General features: G+C 47.0%; 1 protein-coding gene across 2 annotated transcripts in view; it reads right to left on the minus strand.

The window, feature by feature from the left end:
- Positions 1 to 27516, minus strand: part of CDH13 (cadherin 13) — a 1028096-nt gene that overhangs the window by 47329 nt on the left and 953251 nt on the right. The window contains exon 11 of one of the 2 annotated variants that reach the window (XM_068528122.1): positions 25920 to 27294. The exons of the other annotated variant lie outside the window; for it this stretch is intronic. Coding sequence (XP_068384223.1) covers positions 27231 to 27294 — 64 coding nt within the window. The 3' untranslated portion in view covers positions 25920 to 27230. Of the gene's footprint in view, positions 1 to 25919; positions 27295 to 27516 lie in introns of those variants that run through there. 2 annotated transcript variants of the gene reach the window in all.

Genomic DNA, 27516 nt, shown 5'->3' on the forward strand with positions numbered 1-27516 from the left:
CTGCTGGTGGTCCCTGCTCTTGAAGGATCACAAATTGGAGGACTTGAGCTGGATGAAGGCCGTGGAGGCAGGACTTTGCGGGTGCTGAGCCCCACACTGAGACGTGCCCTAGGAAATTACTCCAGGCCCACACGCCTCCACCTAGGACCACTGAGGCCAAAAAACACCCTCAGGAAGAAAACAACTCATGCTAAGCCTAACTCTAGAGAAGCGGCCATCTCTTCCTAGAAAATCTCAACGTTTATAAATAGTGAAAACTAAAGGCACCGCTCTCGACGCCAGCCTCCACTTTGCCCTCAAACAAGCCCCTTCCGTTTTTTGTGCGTTTCTAATACGATGACAGGATTCTGCTGTCTTATCAGGCTTCTTAAAAGGAGACTTTCACTTTCCTATCCCACCAGACCACGTTTAGGCTGTGCGATGGGGTCCAGTTCTCAGTGGCCACTCATGGGCCCATCCTTAACGTCCCCAGGGCACAGGGAAGGTCCACATTCCTCAGGTCTAATTATGTAAGCGTTGCAGTCAAGGTTCGCCCATAGCCCAGCCCTCACCCCCACCCAGGGCTGTGCAGCCCCGCCCCCAGGGATCACCGTCATGCCCCCAAGGAAGCAAAGGGGGCCCTGCTGGCCCTGGGCCAGCCTCTGTCCTGCAAGCCCATCTGCTGGGGTAGAGTCAGGCCAGGGTGGAAGGTGGGCCTGGGCCTAGGACCCTTGGATGGTGATTGGAGGCAGGGTTTCCAGTGTATAAGGGTCTTCCAGAAGGCCAACACTCAAGTGAGGAGGGGGACGGAGCTCCCTAGACACTCACTTTGGGAGATTTGGGGTGACCAACTTGAGACAAAGCAGCCTCTCTTTCTCTGATTTCCAGGACAAAGGTTGGATTTCTTCCTCACCCTGCAGGCATGTAGCTCAGCATCCTGTGGCTTGTGAGGCCATCCCTCGTCCATGAGTGCCCAACTTTACTAACACTTATTAGAAGGCTGAAAAGCAAAATAAAATAAACTAGTTTCAGCATTTCAGAGTTTGGGACAGATAAAGCCCCCTGCAGCGTGTGGCCCAGGTTGGGGGCCTCTCTGCCCAGGGCTGTACAGCTTGCAGGTCAAGTTCAGCTTCTGTCCACTAAAGGCGATGGCGTGGTGGTGTCTGGGCCAGGTGCTGTTTCCCATGGTGGGTTGTCTTGAAGAAACGTGGGAGAGCAAACCGGGATGTCAGAAGACCAGCACAGGAAAGTTAGTCAAACCCCCTGCATTCGTTCTCAGTTTATTTTTATTGGGTGATTAACTGACAGGCCATGGCCGTTGCTCAGCCCCTGAGCCTTTGAGCTCAGCTCAGACCAAGCTGGGCAGAGGTATCGGCACTTTCGAGAAGTCGATGAGTGAGGCTGCTGCAGGGACCACAGTGGGACAGATGGATGGCTGAGCCCGGCTTTACGCCTTGAAGGTCGGTGAGCACAGCCTGGCCAGCTGCCACGGAGGAGGTTCTCATGGGCGTGTGCTTGGCTTGGCGGACAGGCCTCCTCCCTCCACTGGAGTCCAGGTGGTGAGCGACTGCAGACACTGCTTCTTACGGAGGCTGGGCTGTGGGGAGAGCCACATGGTTCTTGGCAGGAGCCGAGAGGGTCTGGGCTGCAAACGGAGAGACCTCGCCTGGAGCGCATTTCCACTGACCTTGGCATGGCCCATGGTCTAGCTGAGTTATCCGCCAAGCAGGTGATTCCGCTGGCTCCCCTGTGGGAAGGAGCTGGCAGGCATCTCCCACCACAGAGCCCTGGGCACTGATGTCCTACATTCACTCCATGCGTATTTTTGGAAGACATGTTAGAAGCCCAGAGCTCTGCTAGGGACTGGGGAGACTGCAGTGAACAAGGCAGGAAGCTCCCCGCCCCCTGATGCGGACCTTCGCCGAGGGCATTCATCGCCAGACACTGCACTTCGCACACGAGGTGGTGAGTGCACACGATGGGGAGCGGCTGTCTCCCTCTCTTCCCAAGCCCAGTGATTTGTCACACGTCTGGTCCGTCGCAGGTCTTAGTCAAGGACGGGTGAGCGCATGAGCAAAATGCCAGTGCATGAAAAGCAAACGGGAGGACAAGCTACGGAATTCTGAGGAGTCAATGTCCCAGCATTTGCAGGGCGTGTGAGGACGGCCGTGTGCCTGGTCCACGCGGTATGCGGTGGGTAAGTGGCCCCGGTGCGCTCAGGTGTGCGGAGCCACAGAGCCTTTGACAAGGGCGACAACGCATCCTGGGCCTCTGAGCCTCCCGCTGCCCGAGGACGCCAGCTGTTTCCTCATTCTTGCCTCCCCACCATCCACCCATCCTGCTCCCCAGACCTGAGGCCCCCAGCCCTCCACCCTCCCAGCCTTCGTTTTAGCTGCTGGTTTCTGCCGGGAATTCTGTCCCCAGCTCTCTGCTTGGCTGGCTCATTATCATTCTTCAGACCTCAGTTCAAATGTCACCTCCTTCCTACCCAGCCCATCTAAGGGGCCTCTCCCATTGACTCCCCATCCCATCAGGCTGTTTGCTTTCCCACTGGCATGTGCTGTACCCTGCAGTCAGCCTGCTAATGTGGTTATGTATTGATTTACTTGTTCACTGCCCGTCTCCCCACTGGAATGTAAGTTCTACAAGAGGACAAAGGCTTGTTCACAGCTGTCCTCAGGGCCTAGTTAGGGCCCAGCTCGTGGTGCAAGTTTAGCAAGTGTTTGCTGAATAAATAAATAAGCCAGCATGGTTGCATGGAGGCAGAATATAAGAAGAGTAGTCAGCCCGTCCAAAACATTTACTTTGAGCCTTGTTGTTTTATATCAAAAGTAGTATTTACAATGGACATTTCTCAACGGTCCACTGCAGCATTTAAAATCTCCCAGGACCCTCTGGGATGGTCCACACGAGAGACTTTTACTCATTTTACATGTTTCCTGTCTGAACTCTAGAAAAAGAAAACTTACGCTTTCTGGATGAATCAACCTCTTCTAAACTGACTTCCCAGAAGACTCAAAAAGAACCCAGGTAATTCTTTGCACTTGTCTTGATTGCTTGGTTGTTTAAAAAGAACATCGCATATGCTTTTTGTGTCCTGAACTTTTCATCTAATTGTGATTAAAAGAACATCTCAGTTTAGCCAAGAAGGAAGAGTTGTCTCCAGCATCGCCAGTTCCTAAAACAACACTCCTAGAAGGAAATAAGTGAAAATCCCTTAAAACTCTATATATTCCTTGATCTAGAAATTCCTTTGCTAATAATTTAGCCTAAAGAAATAGTAAGGGAGCAACTTCTAAAATTTGGGAATGCTGGGTTAATAAAATCAAAGCTTCCCCTCCTTTGCAGGGCTTCTCAGAGCCTTGAAAATGTAGATTCACACTATGAATATCCGAGAAAGGGCCTCAGAACACAGCATTACTCAAACTTATTTGGCAGAGTTATTTAGCTACAAGAATGTTTCTTCCGTCACTGTTCATTATAGAAAAATTAAAGAAATACCAGGTAACTGTCTATCAAAAGTGATTAGTTACCCAGATAATGAAACACCATGCAGATATTAAAAGACATGACAGGACTTCCCTGGTGGCGCAGTAATTAAGAATCTGCCTGCCAATGCAGGGGACATGGGTTCGAGCCCCGGTCTGGGAAGATCCCACATGCCGCAGAGTAACTAAGCCCGTGCGCCACAGCTACTGAACCTGTGCTCTAGAGCCCGTGAGCCACAACTACTGAGCCCGCGTGCCACAACTACTGAAGCCTGCGCGCCTAGAGCCCGTGCTTCACAACGAGAAGCCACCGCAATGAGAAGCAGCCCTAGCAAACTGATACAATACTATATAAATATTAGGTTGAATCATAAAGCTGTCATTTTATTGGTCAAAACCCATCAAATATCAGCAGTTTCATATGGCCCAATCTAATCATAAGTGTATATACAATAAAAATGACATGTCATAATTGTGCGTTTTCTGCTACTGGACAAGAGTTCTTTGAGGTCCAGGAGACATGTCTTATTTATCTTTGCTTTCTCTTCTCCCCAGGCATCCACCGGCATTTGGTGAACATTGGTGACTGATGAGTAAATTACCAAGATGAGCATTTTGAATTCCCATTCCAATAGAAGCCTTAATACGGTTCATATCAAGGCTAGTTCTCTCATTAAAAAGAATTACCGTGCACTTATCGGCAGGAGCTACTGAACTGTTTGCCAAGACCTTTTCTTCTCACTTCATAGGAACACAAATTAAATGTGTCTTTACCACACACACACACACACACACACACACACACACACAGCCCAGTGTCATCCAACCCTTCTTGAGTCACACCACTCACACACACAGGCTTGTGGCATCAGAGGGCAAGAGCGGGCATCTTCTCCCCAGGCTCCTGGGTGGGCACAAAGGACTTGAAGGCCAAGGTCAAGGATGGGCTGGGAGGCAGAGAGTGAGTGGTATGTGGTTCCAGCACCCCCCCAGTGTCCTGATCCCTCTCTTCACGCACCATTTCCACTCCTGCCTGTCCAGACCACAGCCCAGGGCATCTGAGCGTATGATGCTGGGCTCTTACTCCTGGGAGGAGCTGGGGTTCTGGGTATAGTCACATTTCTAAAAGCTTCTGCTATGCAAGAGAAAAAGAAAAGCGCCTTCCCTTCAAATGTATAAGTCAAAATTGACACAAAATAAACTAAACCCTTGAATCGCAAAAAAATGGCCAAATTAGCAGATGCAGGAAAAGGCTGCCATCTCCTGAAACCATGTGGTTTACTCTCTGGCTCTCCCAGTGTGGCCCTTTGAGCCAAGCTGTCGGCTGGTCCCTTCAAGAGATCTGTCATTCCCAAACCTGGCCAGTCCTTGGGCCTCACGTCCCTAACACATGGTCTCTTGGAAAGCTATTCCAAGCCTTCTTCAACCTTTGAACGTAATTTTGTCTTTCAGGGCCTCTACTGTCAATTTACTAACATTCTTGGCTTTTAAATCTCCTACATTGACATTTTATTGTGCAAAACTGAATATATTTCCTTCTCAAGATGGCAAGGTTGGAAGTTGCTTCCTTGAGCACCACTAAGATGGTGGTCCGTGGGGGAGATGGGTAGGTTTGCGATATAGCAAGTAGAAGAAAATGGTAGCATCTAGGCGATGGGTGAACGAGTGCTCGCTATAAAATTCTTTCAACATTTTGTGCGTTTGAAACTTTCATAAAGTTGAGGGAAAAAAAGGATGAATGTCTTTTTTTGGGACAGTAAGCACGTTCTGTTCCCACATTCACGTCTTTCTACAAAGAGACCATGAACCTTAAGGAGGTCACACGCTGTATGACTGCATTCATCTGAAATCTCCAGGCTAGGCAAATCCATAGAGACCGAAAATAGATTAGTAGTAGATTAGTAGAAAGATTAGTGGTTGTCTGTGGCAGAGGAGAGGCAGAATGGAAGTGATGGCTAAAGAGAATAGATTTTTTCTGGGGTAATGAAAATGTTCTAAAATTGATAGTTGTGATGGTTGTGCAACTCTGTGAATATACTAAAAACCATTGAAATGTACATTTTAAATGGGTAGATTGTGGGGTTCTCAATAAAGCTGTTATTTATTTATTTATTTTTGGCTGCGTTGGGTCTTCGTTGCTGTGCGTGGGCTTTCTCTAGTTGAGGCGAGCGGGGGCTACTCTTCACTGCGGTGCACGGGCTTCTCATTGCGGTGGCTTCTCTTGTTGTGGGGCAAGGGCTCTAGGCACGTGGGCTTCAGTAGTTGTGACACGTGGGCTCAGCAGTTGTGGCTCGTGGGCTCTAGAGCGCAGGCTCAGTAGTTGTGGCACACCGGCTTAGTTGCTCCGCGGCATGTGGGATCTTCCCAGACCAGGGATCGAACCCGTGTCCCCTGCATTGGCAGGCAGATTCTTAACCACTGCATCACCAGGGAAGCCCCAAAGCTGTTAGATATAAGAAAAATACCTTCAAGGAAGTGAGCTCTCCATGGTTTCCAAGGTGATTAAAGCACAGCAGCAAAACAAGACAAAAACCAAACACCCTTCGCATGATGCTCTTCAGAATATTCTACTAATGAACTGCAGAAAGCCAAAAAAATGACAGGGGTATTTTGATTTTCTTTCATTTTTGCCTGCTTGACATATGCTGGGTCAAACGAAGAACTCTCTGAGTCTCATCTACGGGATCTTTCTTCTTACTTGTAATGACTGCAGCAGAATGGGCCATGGTCACTAGTTGCCTGGTGAATGAATGAATGACAAATGAATGACAAATGAATGAGGGAGCAAGCACCCTGCTCTCCCCTTGGCCGTTCCTATCAATTCACGTCACTGTCTTTGAATGAATGTTTCACTTATTCTTAATCATGAAGGTTACAGCTGTTTCTTCATGGTATCAAGGATTCTTGTTTCTCCCAAACCCAAGCAGGAGTCCTCGTCTTGTCACCAATTTGGGCTGGTGACATTACTGCCACTCTTGAGCCTTGGTTTCCCATCTATAGAACAAAGGGCAGGTTCATCGATGGTCTGTAAGGTTCTTTCTAATGCTAGTAAATTATGACAGTCCTTACCCAAACAATAGTTATTCATGGCTGAGTAAAAAGTTATAAAATTATTCCTGGTGGGTAGATTCAAACTGAAGTCCTGGGAGTTTCTTCTACATGATGAGTGACATTTTACAATATAGTGTAAATGCAGAGAGTGGAAAGTCAGTCATTAAAGGTGAGAAAAATAAACAGCTGGCAAAGAATGCCGGTATAAATTACTCACTCTGACTTCAGGGGGATAATTTTTTTAAAGTAAGATCATGAAAAGTAGATTTATGTCCCCAGATCCAATGCAAATGCAGGATTTGTACAATAACCATTTATCAGGTCCCAAAGAGCTGATTTATGGCCCAGCGGCCCTACTTTGTATTCTGATGGGCTCAGAAAGTTAACTGACAACACAGAAAAAAATATCCTCCGACTCACTGCAGATGATGGGTTATAAATGAGCACAACTTGATTTTCTGCTCTGGAAAAGTAGTGTTTTGAAACTCTCATTAGAAATTAGTCGTTAAAGCTGTGCCCAAACTTGACTGTTTGGCCCATTGCTTTATTGCTGGTTTAGTCATTTAATTTCCTGACAGCGTTGGGCAGGGAAACTACTGCCTTTGCTTTGGAGCATTCTAGGTCGACTTCTTTGTCTAGATTTAACACCAAGTCAGCCAGACTGTGCCCAGGACACATTACACTGCTGGCCTCTGCAGAGGTTTCGCGCCCACGTACGACAAGCTGGGTGGCACAGAACTGGTATCCAGCGCGTGGGATGATGGGAAAGCCATCCAGGTACCCTTAGCCCCCACCCGCTCTGCGGGAGACACTGCGCTGGCCTGGAGCAAGTGGGCACAGAGGGATGACCGGGCTTCTGACACTCCTCCCCCAATATCAGCGGAGAGACTGAAGTAGTGTTTACCGGACTGGGTGCCCTATGGTTCTGGCCCCAGAATCACCTGTGGAATTAAAGACACAGATTCCCAGGTCCTGACACTGAACTTCTTGAGCTGGTAGGTCCGAGGGAGGGCTTAAGCCTCTGTGATTTTAACACCTCCATCGGTTTTTGATGCTGGTCCAGGGCTGGGCATTTGGGATTCGCTGGGGCCTGGGGCTCTGCCATTCCTTTAAGCAGCTGGAAGGTTGAGGTATAGAGTCCAGTGCATTTGATCTAAGGGGGATCAACAAGCAGGTCAGGAACCTTCTCTCCGGCTGGGGGATGGCCACAAAGCTTCCTTTTCACCCTCCACGTCCAGTTAATCACCAAATCATTTTGATTCTACTTTCTTCATGCTTCTCAGATCGGTTGCACGTCTTTGAATTCTCTTCCTTGCTGCTCTGGTCCTGGCTGCCATCATCTCTTAAGCGGCCTCGCGGCCTCTTCCCTCTTCCCCTAACATCTGTCTTGTGCCTGAATGAGCTTTTTCTAAAATTCAGATCATAACATCCCTCTGAGTTCAGTCCTTCAGGTGTCCTGACTGCCTACAGATCAGGGCTTAAACCCCACAGCGGGCCACACAAGACCCTTTCCTGTCGTGCTCACTCGCTGAGTGAGCAGCTCTAGCCTCTGTGCCTTTGCCTACGTTTCCTGGGCCTGCACACCCTTTCCCTGGCCTGCCTTCAAGTCTCAGCTTGGCTGTCTCTTCCTTCCTTGACTCTTACAGGCAGACACAGATGTGCCTTCCTCTCTGCCCTTGTCATACTGTCCTGTTTTGCCCTTGAAGGTCATTTTCATCACAGCTTTTGTATTTATAATTATAAAGTGTTTGTTTATACAGCTACCCTTTCTTCTAGACTAGGTGAGCCTGGATAGTACAGGCCATGTATGTTTTGATGTCTATATAGCCTCAGGATCTGTGAATCCTGGGGTTGGATGATCCTGGAACTGGTAGGAAGGCTGGGGAGACACACAGGGGTTCACCCAAAGGCCATACCAGGGGAGCTACTCCTAGCCAGGTCTCCTCTTGGGGTTTCCCTGGTTTCAACACAGCTCTTGTTCAACCAGCAGCCTGTATCTCTGCTGACCTCTCTCCATCAATAATATTATTCCTTTGGGGAGGCCGATACTCAGGTTGGTGGGGAATGGTGAGGAAAGTGTAGAGGTCTCCAGGAGAGCTTCCCAGGACCCCTTCAGGAGGACTTAGGAGATGGGCTCCCATATAATTTCAGGAGGCCTGAACTGGAAAGAAATCTCCCATGGCCAATTTGAGCTTGTTCAAGTTCATCCACCCATGTATTCATACATCTATCCATGTATCCATCCATATATACATTCACACACCCATCCATCCATGTATCCATCCATTTATCCACTCACATATCCATCTCTGCATCCGGGCATCCAAGCATCCATCCATGTATCTATCCATTCATGTATCCATCCAGCCATCCATCCATCCATCCATCCATTATTTCAGTATTCATCGGATGGCTACTGTGTGTTAGGAACTCTTATGTATTACTACATCTATGACAGAACTATTATGCTCTAGAAAGAGCAAGATTATTAACAGTATGTAAACAGACAATATAATAATTTCAGAGAGTGACACATGCTCTGGAAGCCATCACATTGGGCAATGGCACAGGGAGCGACTAGTAACAGGTGGGCAGAGTTAGGGAGGGCTTACTTAGAAAGCAGTGACCAAGGAACGCCTCTCAGAGGAGATGACAGATGAGACTTAAATGAAAAGGAGATAGTCAAGTAGAGATACAGTGGGGAGAACATTCCAGGCAGAGGAAACCATGGTGAGCTTATGAATCAGGGAGGAGCCTCCAACTGGGAAGCAGTTTGGGGATAGTGGCTAGAACAGAGGCCAGCAGATAGACCCGAGTTCAAATCCCCACTCAGTCATTAACACCTGTGGGTCACCGGGAGTGGTACCAACCTTTCTGAGCTTTTTCTCTCCCGTATGTAAAATGGAGACACTGTAAACCCTACTCATAAGGTGGTTGTGAAGATTACATCACATGTGGATCATGGTCCTTGGCATGGGGTAGCTTCTCAAACTCACATATTTCAAAATCCTTTTGCCAAGTGAAAGTCACCATACTTACTGCATCAGAATCCTGAGACAGGGGAAAAGATTGATCACCTAGGTTCTGGTAACCAGTTTCAGACTGACACTTCTATCTGACTTTGGTTTCCTTCCATATTTTAAAAATACTCTATGTACTCCCTTTATTATGCATGTCACCCAGCTCTAGTTACTGTGAAACTAGAAGGTCACAGCTTGGCTCCAGGCTCAAAAATATGGCACCTGTCAGGCGCACGATTTAAGAACTTGGCCTTCCTCAGTGGAACCACAGCGTAGTAAAATCCAGTCAACGATTCAATCCATTGCTGCTGAGTAAAAGCTGGGAGAAACCTTAAGCTGCTATAGTAACACTAAACCTTTTATTAGTAAATGTTTTTAGTAAGATGACATTGAACCCCCTACTTCCCTCCTCCAGTCTCCAAACAGCTCAGCTTTGGAAGGAGGGCCAGAGACTCCGGACAGGAAGCAGTGACCGTGCTGGACGAAAAAAACCCCCAAACCCCCAAAGAAAACCAAGATGAAAACAAAGCACCTTACAAGGGTGTGGGCCAACAGGACACACAAACCCAATCTGCTCAGGCCTGCTATTTTAGGCTTCCCTCTTTTGATTACATTCACATCTGGCTCTTATTTTCCTTTTAGATTGCCAGAGGTGCACTGGTCAAGGTTCAACATCTGGTTTTCTGGAGGAAAAAGAAAGCCCAGATTAGTAGCATTTGCCCATTTCTGTGGTGTAAATACTTCCACCGTGACTGACTTCGAGTCTCTCATGATGCCATGGAGTGCGGAATTGGACGGAGATGGTTAACAACTGGCTCTTGCGAGCTGCTCTGAACTGGCTCTGGGCCAAGACTCCACGTCATCGCCCTAACGTCATGACCACCTCCTCTGGTTGGGTACACCGTCAGGCATGCACACATGACAGCGCATATAATCGTAACCATCACTGTTTGAGGCAGGGATCGTTAGTACCGGTTCAAGGATAAGGGGCCTGAGCTCAGAGGGACTGTGCGGCCCGCGCAGGCTCACACCATGAGAAGGTGGCACTCTGCCCCCGCCCCCATTTCAAGCCCTCCTGTTTCTTCCCTGGATTAGTACCTTGCTTCCCAACAGGCTTCATGACTGCAGTGTCCCTGGGGTCCTCCCTCAGTGCTCTTTTGTGTATATAACCATCTACCCCAGTTCAGAACTGAGTCCAGTTTACTTAGCTTGCCCTAGAATGCAGCCTATACTGCCTCATACAATCCCTTTACTCTGGCAAAATGGATTTCCCCACTGTCCCCAGATGTGCCTAAAATCACTGACCACCCTCTCCCATCAGCTTTTCCCTACCCTGCTTATCCAGGATGGTCCCATGCAAATCCTGGCCCCTCCTACCAGCCCTGCTGGACCACCTTAGTCCCTGGGGCTCTCTTCCTGAGTGTCTACAGCGTTTATGCCTGGACTACTCGCTTAGGCCTCAGCACCAGTGGCTTTTTTTTTTTTTTTTTAATATATTTATTTATTCAATTTATTTATTTTTGGCTGTGTTTGGGTCTTCACTGCTGCATGTGGGCTTTCTCTAGTTGCGGCGAGCGGGGGCTACTCTTCGTTGCGGTGCGCGGGCTTCTCACCGCGGTGGCTTCTCTTGTTGCGGAGCACGGGCTCTAGGCACGCGGGCTTCAGTAGTTGTGGCTCGTGGGCTCTAGAGCGCAGGCTCAGTGTTGTGACGCACGGGCTTAGTTGCTCCACGGCATGTGGGAACTTCCCAGACCAGGGCTCGAATCTGTGTCCCCTGCGTTGGCAGGTGGATTCTTAACCACCGCGCCACCAGGGAAGAATGCATCAGTGGCTTTTGTAAAAACTCTGTTTGATTTCTTACTGCTTCCAGGAGACCACAAGCTACTGGAAGGCAGAGACAGTGTGGTCTGCATAATTATAGAAGAGCCACAGACTCTTGCTCAGACAGGTGTTTAAGAACAGCGCCCAGGGCAGAATGTACGTGACTTGTCCACTGTAGAGCAATTGTAAGGAAGGATTCCGCTACACCGGGGTCTCAGACCCCACAGTAGCCTTACGAGAACAAACTCAATCTATTAAAATATATTTTAAAGCAGCAAATCTCATTCTCTCCTCCCTTTAAACTGTATTTACTTGTTACAAAGAGCAAGAGAAGGCAACGTCTCCATGGCTGAGTGTGCAAAAGACACGAGTTCTTCTGTGCTCTGGGTATGGGATACAAGATATATCATAACTCAATTCTCTGATCCATAGAGTTTTGGAGGATAGATGGGGCTGTCAACCCTAAATGAAGCTGGTCTGGATGGCTGCCGGCTGTGAAACTTCAGGTGACTTTGGTCGAGCCTTCAGGGAGCGTGGTCACCCAACCCTGGCAGCGGTTGGCTGTGCCTGCATTTCCGGCTGCATCTAACAACCACTCCAGCCAGAAAAAGAGTGTGGGATTCTGATGCTATGGAAACATGGTACTACGGATGATGCTGGAGGTGCAGACGTGGAAACTCCCAGGTCTGGGGAGGCTCAAGCCTCGCTGCCGAGACCACCCACCCCTAGGAACACCCTGCTGGAGCCCTGCCCGTTCCGGACACAGTTATGAGCCACTCCACGGAGGCTGTGTCAGGGAAAACATTCTGCAAGGATCTTGCCCCACAGGAGAGGCCCCGTGGGACTGACCTTCCAGAACGGACCACCCCTGGGTTTGGTTTGCATGGAGTCCACAGCTGGCTCTTGTGAGCCGAGTCAGGGTGCAGAAGTTAGTGAGGGCAAAGCTTGACAAATTCTGGAATCAACATCACTGTCATATGTGCCTGATCAGTGGAATGCCACATGACCATCTGCCTCTCACTACTAATTTGCCTTAAAAAGGGGCAGAGACCAGAAGAGATGGAGGAGTTAGTTTTAAGAGACACTGACGGTGCCCTGGCACTCATACTCCTTTAGTGCACATCAGGCTGGCGCCACCTGCCAGCACCTCCATTTCTCTGTCTGAGATCTTGCTCTGGCAGCCAGAGCCCTTTGCCCACCTGTGCAATGGGCTGGAGTGCTGGGGAATCAGCCCCACTGAGCGCCCCTCCCCCACAACCGATGGGAATTGACATATAAATACCCCAGCTCCATCGCTTCGGGTAAACTAAGCCTCCACGGGCTCCTGGGGTTCCCCGAGCAGGACTGGCCCCCTTTGCCCACAGCGGCAGCTGGCTGGACGACGCAAAGTGCACTGGTGCATTCCCTTCCCTGTCTCACTTTCCACTCCCTTGCTGGTATTTTATGAGATCACCTCCCAGACAATTTGCACCCAATCCCTGTCTCAGTGTCTGCTTCTGGGACAACCAAAACTGAGACAGTTGTGTCAACAGAATTCCTATCGGGCAGTGGTTAATTCTTCCGGAAGCCAGTGCCTAGACCAGCATGAAATGACTTCATCCAGGATAGTGGTGAGGTAACTACAATGAGCTCTCCTTAGTGTTTCAACAATAGGAGAGGAAACAGAGCAGAGGAAGTCCTGAATGGGTTTCCATGAACGAAAATCCAGAGAAAGGTGTCTGGCACACCTGCAGGCTGAGGTTTTAACAAGCTGCCTCTTGGGATCACAGAGAGATAACAGGCTTTGCATGCAGGGGCGATGGTTAATTGACCTACTTTTTCCCAAACTAACTCTTTCAACCCTCACTGAAGCCCTGCAGGCAGGTATTTCATTACCACTGAGAGATAATCAGACACTGAGACACTGTGGGGTTAAAGGTCCTCATCAATCCCCACCAGACGTGAATGAGTTCACAGATGGGGAGACCCAGCCCTGGCTCACTCACGCACACAGCAGGTGCTCACTTAATAAGATTTCCTGTTTCTTCCTGCTGTTCTGATGTACCCCCTCAGAACAACAGCCTGGCCCATTTCTCAGGTGTTTGAGTCTGTTTCATGCCGTAGAAGAAAGATAAAACTGGGACTCTTGTATCTGGTATTAGTGAAGTAGGCAATTCAGACCAATCCTCCCACTAAGCAAGCTATAAGATGTTGGAAAATACATATAAAAAGAGGAAATGGGGAAGAAGTCAGGATGGGTTAGAAGACTGTAGGATTGCAATCAGTACAGGCCTCTATTTTCTCACACCCTTAATGGCTATGACCTCATTTTGAGGGGAGTCTTAAGAAAGTTTTGCAGGTAATTTTGTCAATCTGAAAGTTGAGCCCTTTCCAAAGAGTCTCTGATTTTGGAAAGAAGGAGCAAGACTAGATTACACCTAATCAAGTAAACAATCATTACAGAGGCCAACAGGGGAGAAAGAAGTGGAGATGAGTAGTTCCAAGGGTTGGTGGGGGGTAGGAGGAATGAATGGGCAGAGCACAGAGGGATTGTAGGGAGTGAAACTACGCAGGATAATACTATCATGGTGGACACGTATCCTTGTAGATGGGTCCAAACCCACAGAATGTACAACACCAACAGTGAACCCTAATGGAGACTATGGGTTTTGCGTGAAGAGGTATGTTCATCAGTTGTAACACATAGTCCGCTCTGGTGGGGTGCTGGTAATGGGGAGGCCGTGCATGCGTGGGGTTAGGGGTGTATGGGAAACCTCTGTACCTCCCCCTTTGCTGTGAATCTAAAACTGTTCTAAAAAGTTGTCTATTTAAAACAGTGGGCAAGTCTAGGTTTCCCCAGCTTTATGGAAATAAAATTAACTCAGCAAAATGGAAGATGGTATCGAGAATACAATATCAAAGGTAAATTGTATACACAGGTGAAAGATTTCTGACAGAACACTCATCAAACACGGAGGGAATATAAGCACAGACTGGGAAAGCGGGAGGGAATGGACATATTCCTCCCCACTCCCCACATGCCAGTTCTTCTCCCTTCATTTTGGTAAAAATACTCTGATCGCTACCACCCCATCCCCAGTAAAGTCTGTCATCAAAGTCAACCGTCCCCTGGCTATGGGTGGGCCCTGACCCAAACCAGGCCTTCAGAATCACTCTCAAGTCTGACTCCAGGCCTCGGCAGACAGCTGGGGCTGAGCCCACGCTCTGACGCTGCTGCCCCTGGTCTCACCCGACTCTGGGTCCCACCTGCTGTGACACCTGCTTGTTGATTTCGTGAACACCTACACAGCCTTCTGATGCATTTTGTTTCTTCTGCATACACTTCACAGAGTTAATTTCTGTTGCTTGCATCCAACTTCAACAGATAAAAAGCCCACTTCAGACACAGGACACTATCTGGAAACGCATTTTACTAACACTGCTGCTGCTAAGAAGGACAGGTGCCGGGGCCTGGTAGTTAGGACCCCCTGGCTGCGGGGACGAAATCCCCCTCCCTCTCCACGGCCTGCAGGAATGCCTGAAAATGCTGAAACAAACCACTGCCCGCAGGAAATCCCGGCACTGCCTGCCGGGGCGAGGTCAGCAAATATAAAGTGGATGGGTTCTTGGAACTGAAGAAGAGCTGTGAAGGAAGCATTATCTAATCCCGATCAAGGGAAAAAGACCGTTAATCTCTGATGAGAAAACAGACTTTGTGTTAGCCGTAAGTAACACTGCACCAAGTGGAGGAATAGCCCAAGTGATTATTACACAGAATTTAATATTTATGCCAGCATGAACTGACAGCAATAAAGCTCCATTTCATACCTTTTGTGGAATGAGGTGGGGGCATTTATGAACAAAGGCATGCATGCATGAATGAAGAAATATGCTAAAAGTAGCAATAAAACTCCCACTCTCGAACCTAGCTGCTGCTTTTTCCAGCCCTAGCCAGAAGGCCCTTGCTCAGCAAATAACAATTACCTGAGATTTCAAATGATGTACAGAAACAGATGGGCATACGGAACACACTCATGCTCCTCCTTTCTCTTAAAAACACGAGAGAAATGGGAAAAGGTAGTCGGCAAAAACTGTAATTAAGAATTAAAGACACAGGATTTATCTCCAAAATTTACAAGCAGCTCATGCAGCTCAATATCAAAAAAACAAACAACCCAATCCAAAAATGGGGAGGAGACCTAAACAGACATTTCTCCAAAGAAGATATACAGATTGCCAACAAACACATGAAAGAATGCTCAACATCATTAATCATTAGAGAAATGCAAATCAAAACTACAATGATGTATCACCTCCACCAGTCAGAATGGCCATCATCAAAAAATCTACAGACAATAAATGCTGGAGAGGGTGTGGAGAAAAGGGAACCCTCTTGCACTGTTGGTGGGAACGTAAATTGATACAGCCACTATGGAGAACAGTATGGAGGTTCCTTAAAAAACTAAAAATAGAACTACCATACGACCCAGCAATCCCACTACTGGGCACATACCCTGAGAAAACCGTAATTCAAAAAGAGTCACGTACCACAATGTTCACTGCAGCTCTATTTACAATAGCCAGGACATGGAAGCAACTTAAGTGTCCATCGACAGATGAATGGATAAAGAAGATGTGACACATATATACAATGGAATATTACTCATATACAATGGAGTATTACTCAGCCATAAAAAGAAACGAAATTGAGTTATTTGTAGTGAGGTGGATGGACCTAGAGTCTGTCATACAGAGTGAAGTAAGTCAGAAAGAGAAAAACAAATACCGTATGCTACTACATATATATGGAATCTAAGAAAAAAAAAAAAAAAAGGTCATGAAGAACCTAGGGGTAAGACGTGAATAAAGACGCAGACCTACTAGAGAATGGACTTGAGGACATGGCGGGGGGAAGGGTAAGATGGGACAAAGTGAGAGAGTGGCATGGACTTATATATACTACCAAATGTAAAACAGATAGCTAGTGGGAAGCAGCCGCATAGCACCGGGAGATCAGCTCGGTGCTTTGTGACCACCTAGAGGGGTGGGATAGGGAGGGTGGGAGGGAGGGGATATGGGGATATATGTATACATATAGCTGATTCACTTTGTTATAAAGCAGAAACTAACACACCATTGTAAAGCAATTATACTCCAATAAAGATGTTAAAAAAAAAAAGAATTAAAGACACATTCTCATTGAAGATGAAAGTAGATGCATATCATCAGAACCCCTCCTTATGGGAGACTAAGGAGGCATTTCCCAGTTTTGTCTTCTCTAAAAAAGCTACTAAATGTAAACAAACCAAAAAAATCCACAGACTCCAGGATGTCAACACTCTGCCTGTTTAAGTCATGAATACTGAACAGTTCCTGAGTCTATTTTGTGACACTAATTTGCGTTACAGTCTCTATAAACAATGTTTTAAAACTGTTATCTCCTACTGATGGTTGAGAGTCTTTATCAATAGGTAAGAAAGCTCAGCTGTAGTGACGCAAACAGCCTCACACGTTTAGTTACCGGATATTTGCAGAGCACCTTGGTTGTACGGAACTGGGAGATAGCTCCCCTGCCAGAGCCACCAAGTACCCCATGAAAACACACCTGAGATCGTTGGGTAGCCGGCTCAGGCAGATGGTCAGTTTGGACCTATGCTTCACAATGTGTGCGTGTTTTAATGCCAGCTGCATATTACTTAGAGTGTAAAATTTACATCTATTAAGTATTTCCGTCAACGATAAAAGAAATCTTTTTAAGGACAAGGATATTAATGGCACTTGAGGCAAGTCATTAAAGCAACATGATCCTCTCGACATTTCCAGAAACCATAGTCAGGGCCCAAAGCGCCATCTACTATCATATGACTTGCGTGGACGTGATTGTCATGGCTTCTGCGTCCTCTGTTTCTTCTTCTTCTAGCCGACCGCCTGCCTTTACTTGGGGCAGCCAGCCCTCTGCCACCCTGACCCCAGAGTTTTGCTTCTGCACCAGCTCCCCTGAGTTGACCCAGGCCTGTGGTCAGTGATTCGTCTAGGCTAGACCCCTGATCCGCTCTGGACCCAGGAATTCTGCTGGAACCCTGGGAAGGAACTTTCCTGGGGCTGTGCACCTGGAGCTATTGCTGGGGTTTTGCGACATGAGGTCAGGACTTATTTGAGAGTAAAGCTGATGGCGAGGAGGGGGAGTCAAAAGGGAAAGAAGACTCCTGAGAACCCCGCCCTGATGGCGCACGCAGGCCTGACATCACCAGTGTGTGCTGTTCTGATTGGCTGGTGCCACCACTAACTGTTCCTATTTGAATATTTCCCACCAACACTCAGATCTGGCTCTAGCTAAAATCCCATGTCCCAGTTATGCGAGCTAATCAGTTCATTTTTTTTTTCTCTCATGCCAGTTTGACTTAGGTTTCATTTGTTACTGAGAATCTCGACTATAGATGAAGTCACCATTTGTGAGGGTTAAAATTTAAGTAACAAGGCTTTATGCCTATAGATTTGAAAATTAAACTTTTTTTTTTTTTTTTTTGGTGGGAGGGAAATTTGAGAGAGACAAAGGTCTACTTGGATTGTGTTTCCCTTCTTTGAAATGCCCTCCCCCTCTCCCAATTCTTTATAAAAGAGTGTAGTGCTTGTTAGGAATCAGCCTGGCTTCATCAACAATAAGTTGGTCAGAAGAATCTCATTTCTCATGAAAATGAGGTACCCTCTACCTGAACTCAGGTGAGGCATTTCATACTGTCATGTGGGAAAGATGGATGCTGGCGCGATGACCAGCTCTTGGGGTGAGCTCCCCCTGCTGGAGGGGCCGTTTCCAGTCGGTGTCGGATTATCACACTTTGCTCTGTTGACCTGTCAGTTAGAGAGCTAAGTGTATTGGATGGAGAGAGGGTGAGATGAACCCACGAAGAAAGAGGTGCAGGCACTTGCTCCTAAGCTGGGTCAATCTGTTGTGCAGTGATAGAGACAGAGGCTAAGACACACAGTTCCCTTGTTACTGCCTTGAACTATATAATCAGTCCACTAATTAAAAGCTCAAAGGGCTCAGACTGCTTTGACCTGAGGCTTCTTTGGCCTGAATCATGCTAGTATTTGAAAGCAAAAGTCTCCCCGCCCCCTTAGCATTTCTTTACTAGTAGCTTAGAAATGCACTGTCATTTCAAAGTCACTTTGCAGAACGTTTTTTACTATGTTAATAGAAATCCAAGTGATGTAGGAACAGACGTGGTAGGGCTGAATCTTTAGAGAAGCAATGTTGTTTTATACACCTCTCTACACTTTTATTATGTGTGTGTTTAACATAATAAGTGGCAGATACGACGTGTGGTGAACTGAACAGAGAGCCTAGCCATCCAGGGCAAAACAATGTCTATAACATTGAAATCAAGAGGCAATGTGGTATTTTTCCAAGAAAAGGGAAATGTGTAGACGAATAACAGAGGTAAAATATAAAACATTGGCTCAGATTCTGTAGCAAGGTGTCTTTGCCTTGCTGGCTTGTGTAGATGCAGCAATGGGGCTTGCCTACACCTCGAGGGGTACACCTGACAACACACAGTAAAATGAAGAACACAGAGCTGCCTGAGGATTCCCATCCCAGGATATTTCTTTCTCTAACATACAATTCATTACGGTAAAGTACAGGGATTTTAATTTTGCCTGTATTTTTCTTAGCTATGTTTTTTCTTACCGTACCTGCTATGCATAGAATAGACCCTGTTTCCGAATCTGAATCATGCCTCTCCCAACTCAGGTGTGCACGGTCCTGGAGTTTGGTTTTTGTGAGGCTGTGAGAGCCACAAAAACTCCGAGGCCTGCTGTAATGCACAAATTCTCTCTTACCCGCCAGAGTCCCCTTTAAAAGGCGCTGCCCTGAATTCTAACGGTGTCTGTTGTGGGCTGAATTACTTCCCTCTCAAAATCCTATGCTGAAGTCCTAATCCCCAGCACCTCAGAATGTGACTGTATTTGGAGTCAGGGTCCTTAAAGAGGTGATTAAGTTAAAATGAGGTCACTGGGGGGCGGGTGAGCCAATAGGATTCGTGTTCTTATAAAAAGAGGAGATTAGGACAGACAAACACAGAAGGAAGACCATGTGAAGACACAGGGAGAAGACGGCTGTCTACACACCAAGGAGAGAGGCCTCAGAAGGAACCAAACTTGTGGATGCCTTGATCTTAGACTTCTAGCCTCCAAAATTGTAAGAAAATCCATTTCTGATGCTTAAGCCACCCAGTCTATGGTACTTTACTGCAGCCCTAGCAAACTAACAACGTGCCTGTTAGGTACCTGAACATGTGCTAGCCGTTGTGCCCCTCCACCATTAGGCAAGTTCGCTAACTGAGAAAATTACATTAAGATAAACTCCCCTGAAATGAACCAACTCCTACTCTGTCATCTATTATGCCTACAATAGCCCTTTTGCATTTGTTCCCCAGTACTGTACGCTCACAGAAGGCGGTGCACGAAAGGCCTTCTCCTTCTTTGACCTGATTAATTATGCGACACATCAGCACTGAAGAGCAAGGCAGGCAGACTACAGTCAGCCTTTCATATCTGCAGGTTCCACATCTGGGATTCAACCAACTGCAGACAAAAAATGTTTGGAAAAAAAATTCCAGAAAGTTACAAAAAGCAAAACTTGAATTTGCAGTGTGCTGGCAACTATTTATATAACATTTACACTGTATTGACTACTATTTACATAGCATTTACATTGAATGAGGCATTACAAGGAATCTAAGGATGATTTAAAGCAAAGGAGGATATGCATGGGTTCTGTGCAAATACTATGCCATTTTATATAAGGGACTTGAGCAAGCGTGGAGCTTGGTTATCTGCAAGGGTCCTGGGACCAATCCCCTGTGGATATGGACGGATGACTGTATTGACTTTCCAGTGGGATATCTTGAACTCTCCCTGTGCCTGAATTCACAGAACTTCTATCAGGAGAAGCCCAAGGAAGGGCCACGTTGCTGGCTGCTCCCCACCCAGGCAGCGGCCGCTGCCTCAAGTGAGGTGGGGTGTGCCACGGCCCCTCTGCTTGTCCCCAGGGTCCAGGTCACTGGGTCTGTGTTCCAGCAGCCAGGAACGGCACTCTTCTCTATTTTGAGCCCCAACACATTCCCTAGAATTCTGCCCTGTTCATCCCAGTTTGATCCATGGAGATGACTTCCTCCCTCCTCCAAACATCCCAAGATGGCGGCTGTGTTTGTCCTTCAAGAGTTGCTTTTCCAGTCCTAGCTTCTTCCGAGTGCCTCATGTCACAGAGTTTGGAGCCCTCTTCTGTTCTTCTTAATAACAAGCATACTAGCCTGGTTTACTGAGTGCTTACGGGGTGGCAGTCACCACGCTAAGCGCTTCACAGTTAACTTTAACTCATTACCACCTTGTTAATTCCATCTAAGAGGAGGAAACTCAGGCTTGGGGAGGCTAAGTCAGTTTCCCCACAGCCTATTGCTCTAGCATAGGGTTTCAGAACCTTGGCACTGCTGACATTTGGGGCTGTCCTGTGTATTGTAAGACATTTAGCAGCAACTCTGGCTTCTGTCTGCTGGAAGCCAGTATCAACCCCTTCTAGACATTCTAGACATTGCCAAATGTCTTCTAGGGGGCAAAATCACCCCTGGTTAAGAACCACTTAACCAGGCATCTATAGATGGGCGACTTGCTTTTTACTATTTGGGGAAGTCCAAGATTCTGGAGGAATGAATAATACTTAAAAATCTCTGTTCTTTCTATGAATGCAGACTACTAGAGAAAGAGGTAAAAATAATGAACTGAGAAAAAGACAGGGTCAGGAACTGAGGCACACACATCAAATAGATTTGCCCTATGTCTGATGCAGGCAGCCGACACAAAATGCACTGTCGTTCTCAGATTCCGTTACATAGGATGATAAAGTCCATGAATAAAATGTTTATTTCCTTGTAGCAAAAATGAAATTGTTCATTTCATTCTCCTACCATCATGTGCGACGACTAGCTCCAGACAAATACAAATAGGTCTGGTGATAAAAAGGTTTTAAGAGGCTCACCGAGGATAGCAACGCAACACGAGCTCTCTCAATAATTAAATAAATGTTTCCTGGGTGTTTGCTATGTACAAGGCCCTTGTGGGCACCATGGTGTGGGGGCACAGGGGTGATTCAGACACAATTCCTGTGCCAAGGGAGTGTTTCCCAAATGCAGTACAGGCAGTACCCTGGGTCTGGGAGACTCTAGGTATGCATGGATAAATGTTGAGTGAGCAGTACTGATCATGGGGAAACTCTCTTCACTTGGAAGCGAGAAACAGATGAGGGTTAGTGTATCAGGTTCTTACAGTTGCTGTAACAAATTATCACAAACCTAGTGACTGAAAACAACTCAAATTTATTATCTTAGAGTTCTGGAGGTCACAGTCTAAATGAAGGTGTTGGCAAGGCGGTGTTCCTTCTGGCAGCTTCTGGGGAGAATCCATTTCCTTGCCTTTTGCAGCCTCCAGAGGCTGCCTGCATTCCTTGTCTCGCAACCTCGTTCTTGCGTCACTCCAACCTCTTGTTTTGTTACCACATCTTCTCCGACTCTGATCTTTCTGCCTCCCTCTACTAAGGACCCTTACGATGACACTGGGCCCACAGCAATCCAGAGCAATTTTTATATCAAGGGCCTTAATTTAATCACACCTGCAGAGTCTCTTTTTATCATGTAAGGCCACACGTTCACAGGTTCCAGGGACTAGGATGTGGGAATCTTCAGGGGTTGGGGGATAGTGATCAGCACAGCACAGTTAGTATGGGGAGAAGGTAGGAAGACTGTGAATTCAGGGAGGGGGACACCCATCACAAAGAATTTGCGCAAAATGGGGAAAGAGCCTGCCAAGGTGTGAGTGAACTGAGAGCAGTGGAGAATTTAACTAAGGAAGGAAAAGAGGCTGCTTCAACCTCCTTCCCAGATGCCTGGGCAGCCAGGCTCTCCTCACGCTAATGACAGTGTAACATGGTCCCGACTCAATCCGTTAGAAACCACAGTGATTTCACAAGAAAGGATACAGCTTTAGGGGTTCACTGATGCCTCCAGCCACAGAGCTACTGAGCAGTGGAGCTAGGACTTGAACTCTGGTCCATCTGACTCCCAGCCCATCCTCTGTTCTCACAGACTTTGGGCTCTATCACAGATTTGTGTTTTCATTAAAAGGCCACAAGAATATTTCTGATCTCACATGCTCCTCCCAACCAAAGGTAGAGTCTGATTTCCTTCCCCTAGAATGTGGGCCAGCCTTGATGACTGCCCTGATGAGAATGTAGTGGAAGTGACCCTGCATGACTTGCTGAGACCACGTCACAAGGTGACTGACAGAGCTTCCATCGGGCACTTGCTCTTGGGACGCTCATGGCCACCATATGGTGAGAGAGCCCAGGCCACGTGCAGGTGTTCTGGCTGACAGCCAGTGCCAACTGCCCATAAACAAGCAAACGAGCTTTCAGTGATTTCAGCCCCCAGCCTTTGGGGTTTCCAGCTGAGGCAACAGATATTGTGGTGCAGAGATGAGCCATCTCCACTCTGCCCTGTTCATAATCCCGACCCACCAAAACCACAGGATGTTTTTTTAAGCCACTAAGTTTTGGGGAGATTTGTTACCCACCCGTGGAAGCTGAAAGAGGCACTCAGCCCCAGGGCAGATTTGCCTGCTCTCCTGCCTAAATATATCCCCGGTTTTGTAAAATTTAAATTGGGATGACAGCTCTTAACCTGCAGATCACTTGGCTCAGCTTTCCCCTCCTCCCTCCTGAGGATCACAAGTAGGACGGAAGGTGCAGGTTAGAGCCGGCTCTTGGTGCCACCTTGTGCAGGGGTACAGAAGGCGGGGTGAGCAAAGATGCAGCCAAGGTGCACGGGGCAGAGAACAGACAGTGAGAGTGTACCCAAGGCCAGCAACTGACCAAGCGGGTGAAGGCCTACGGATGGTCATTAGCAATTTATTTAATAAAGAAATATGTATTGAGGTCTACTGTATGGAAGAACAAGGGATGCGATGGTTGAAAACAGACAACTCCTGCCTTCTCTGAGCATACAGTTCAGTGGGAAAAACAGACGGGAAGCAAAGATTTGCAAATGATAATTGGGTTATGAAAGGTATGTGCAGGAGGCTATGAGAATGTTGTTGGTAGGGCAAGGAGAGGTTTCTCCCAGGGAGTGGTGTTTGAGCAGAGAACTTGCAGGTAGAGGAGTTGGCCAGAGGCTGCTGTATTCCTCAGGCTGGCGGGTGGGATTCAGGGGGCAGCAGCAGGCTGGAGACAGGCAGACGAGCTCAGGAGATGCTGAGAAGATGGGGCCCCAGGACTTGGTGATGGGGGGTATGTGGCGATGAAGAGCAGGGGCGCATTAAGGATGAAGTCCGGGCCTCTGGCTGGAGCATGGGGGACGGTCCTGCCCTTCAGGGACACAGGGAACACCGGGGGTGAAGATGAAGGTGAATTTAGTTCTGAATACCTTGAGTCTGATTGGCCTGTGAGGTTCCCAAATGCAGATGTCTAGCAGAAATTGTTTACATGGAACAAGGGAGCAGGAGAGCTGACTGAGCTTGAGATGTACGTTTGGGAGCCCGAGGCACACTGAACTGAAGTCTCTATTGAAGTGGTGGGGTGAGGACCCCATGATGGGTCAGGAGCAGGGAGAGTCTTTGGGGGCAAGGCTGAGAAGGACAATGGCTGGAGGTCATGAGGCGGATGAGGAGTGGCAGGAAGGGATGGAAGAGAGGATGGCTAGGGAGGGACCCTGCAGAGTCTGAGGTCTTGGAATTGGTGGAGGTCTGAGTAATAGTAAGGTTTCCAGCTCAACTAGTTCAACGAGTTCATTTCAATTCCCTCGACAAGTTTTAGCCAAAAGATCACGGTGGACTTCCCAATTAAATGCCATGCTTTCCAGTCTTGCTGCATCTCAATATCATTTTTCTTGCCTTGTTTGGAGTCACGTGGTGTCCAAGACTGCATTCATCTCTGCTCCAGAGCACGGTTTTGTTTTTTTTTTTTTAATTAATTTATTTTATTTTTGGCTGCGTTGGGTCTTCGTTGCTGCACGCAGGCTTTCTCTAGTTGCAGCGAGCGGGGGCTACTCTTCGTTGCGGTGTGCGGGCTTCTCATTGCGGTGGCTTCTTCTTGTTGTGGAGCACAGGCTCTAGGCGCGCGGGCTCCGTAGTTGTGGCTCGTGGGCTCTAGAGCGCAGGCTCAGTAACTGTGGCGCACGGGCTGAGTTGCTCCGCGGCATGTGGGATCTTCCCGCACCAGGGCTCGAACCAGTGTCCCCTGAGTTGGCAGGCGGATTCTTAACCACTGTGCTACTAGGCAAGTACCCAGAGCAGGTTTTAGGTATGTGTTTGCCAACCACTAAATCCTGCAGGAAGATGCTGTGGTCCTCGTCTGAGACAAGCTCAGTTATTCATGAATTCACACTTTGGAGTGTCCATCTGTCTAGCTTTGAGCACAGTAAGTTACTTAAGGGACATTAGCCTTTGTTTTATCACCCAGGAAACAGGGATTGCAATGCTGATCTCATAGTGGTGAGTGAAGATGAAAAGAGGTAAGGGATGAGAAAGTACACAGCTCAGTGCCTGGAAAATTAACAGCTGCTTAATAAATGCTTGTTAAGTGAATGCATGATTAAGACATTTCCTTAACAGGTTGTAGCTCTCACACAAGTATGAATACCCCATAAACATCAAAAGTGCATACAGTGATTTCCTTACTACAGATAGAAAGCACCAGGCTTAGCATATGGCAAATTCTTAATAGATATTTATCAACTGACCTGTTGAACAGGTGCATAAATGAATGCTGTGCCCAGTTCTTCCTCTGAAAGTAGCAGGAGAGGCTCATTTAGGATACTACCCATTTCCTTCTCCTTTTATCTCACCCAGCAGAACTGAGATGCGACCAACTTGGGGCCAAGGATGCCCCAAAGGAGATATGGCTGGGACATCCCTGTCTGTCACTCATCCCCTTACAGGAAGATGCAGCTGGTTTCTGGCTGCATGGTGACAAGCAGCAGGAGGTAGCTGAAAGCATGTCAACAGGAGAGAACTCAGGGCAAGCCCTGCCCTAGACTGAGTACAACATATGCCTTAACCCCCTCACTACGGAGAGTCAGCACTGACCATCCTTAGTCCTTGACAGCATAAGCTCCAACTTGGAAGAAATAGTAAATGTTTGCAGAGATCTTAGAATAGGTCCATGCCCTGAGATCCACAGCAGGAACCCACTAGCTTGGACCTGCTGTTTCTTAGCTGTGTGATTCCAAACAAATGTGTGTAACTTCTCAGCCTTGGCCGCATTTTTCTGTGAAATGGGTACGACAAGACCTGTCTTACGGTTGTTGGGAAGATGAAACAATAAATCGCACAGAAAATGCCTGGCACTTAGTAGTTGCTCAATAAAGTGTAATTTCCTTTTTCTTAGGCTCTCCATCTGATATCATTGCTTTCCTTTTTAAGTCATAAATCTTAAAAAACCTAGTTTTCTAGTTTATCTTCCACGGAGATTCCCAGAGGCAGATAAAGTGACCACAGTATGATATACTGAAAGCACAAAAGACAGAAAAACCCCAAATCAAGTAAAGCTTTGCTTCAGTTCATTTATCAGCCAGCAAAAATGATGACCTCAAATGGCCTTGAATTCCATTCTCATAGTCTGTTTAAGAATCAGGAAAGCATCCATTTTAGAAACCTAGTCAAAATACACAATGCCATGGTTCAGGAAGGGGTGAATTCAGTTTCACAGAAAAGTCAATGGATGATGCCAGAAAAGCCTAGAAGTTTCCAAATTAGTGTTGGCCTTCCAGAAAGTTCAAACCCAGGGAGCATAGGCATCGGCTATATGTTGGAGGACAGCTTTGATGAGGCACAACAAACAGCATGATCTCACTCACACGCTGAAACTGTTTTCCTGAAATTGGACCCTTATGACTAAGTTAATAGAAAAAAAATTCCAGTTGAACTTCAGAAGATTTTTTTTTTTTCTATTATGATAACATTACAGAGCTCAATTTGGTGAAAAATGAGCACGGAAGGCTTTAACAATTTTCTAATGGAGCTTAAATTCAATTCTAAGAATAGTCACTATATTAATTGGCAAGGAAGGAACACTTAATTCCTGGAAATGTACTGATGGGGAAATGACACTTTCCTGGCATCGGGGCCTGGAGAAGCAGGGCCATGGCGGGCTGGATCTCAGAATGAGTCCCCTGTGGAGCCCAGGGCAGAACATGCTCTGCTGAATCCATGTACTGGGCAGGCAGCAAACATTTCCCTGAACGCCCTAAACTCTCCTTCCTAGGACATGAGTTTAAGGTTGTAATTGGCTTGTTCCATGGGATTTGAAGAACTATCTGAGTATTCATATTCTGATATCAATGTGAGAACTACAGTGCATTTTATTGTATCTTTTAGGATAATTGTTATTTTTTGTTCATAATATCTGTTATCTTAACAACCTAACTACAGTGGATTAAAAACCCCACCTAAGAGAAAGCAATGGAAACACATATCTATCCTTTAACTCGTCTCGAGGCAGTTTCATTCCTCCAGATCAAATTGGAAATCACAGTTCCAGGTGAAAATGCGGAAATGCTTTTCAAATCCTGCTGAACATTTCTGAACCATGACCAAGGTTAGGCTACAGAATCTGGTGAAGGGTCCTTGTCGTTTTCTAGATGCCAAGTAATGTCCTTATAGAATTTACAAAGGGATAAGCCTTTTTCATTTTTCCTTGTAAAGAGAAGTGCTGTCTGTAGGGTTATCGGGATGAAGCTTTAGAGGACGTATCTTGTGCAGCTGAATGGATGCCATGACAGCCGAGAGGGATGTGTTCCAGGAAGCAACTGCTAGTCTGCGCCTGTTATGGACTCAGGGTCCTCGTGGTCTAGGCCAACATTTGAGTTCTCATCTGACCGTAGAAAAGGACCACAGTACCTCTCTGAGTGAGTCTGCAGAGAGAAAGGGTGGTTTTCTTACTATTTCCTTGTTTTTTTGCTTCTTTAAAAAATTATTTTTCTGAGACACATGCACCCCAATGTTCACAGCAGCACTATTTACAATAGCCAAGACATGGAAGCAACCTAAGTGTCAAGTGACAGATGAACGGATAAAGAAGATGTCACACACACACACACACACACACTGGAATATTACTCAGCCCTAAAAAAGAA

Source organism: Eschrichtius robustus, chromosome 19 (genome assembly GCF_028021215.1).
Source record: "Eschrichtius robustus isolate mEscRob2 chromosome 19, mEscRob2.pri, whole genome shotgun sequence".
Taxonomy (NCBI): Eukaryota; Metazoa; Chordata; class Mammalia; order Artiodactyla; family Eschrichtiidae; genus Eschrichtius; species Eschrichtius robustus.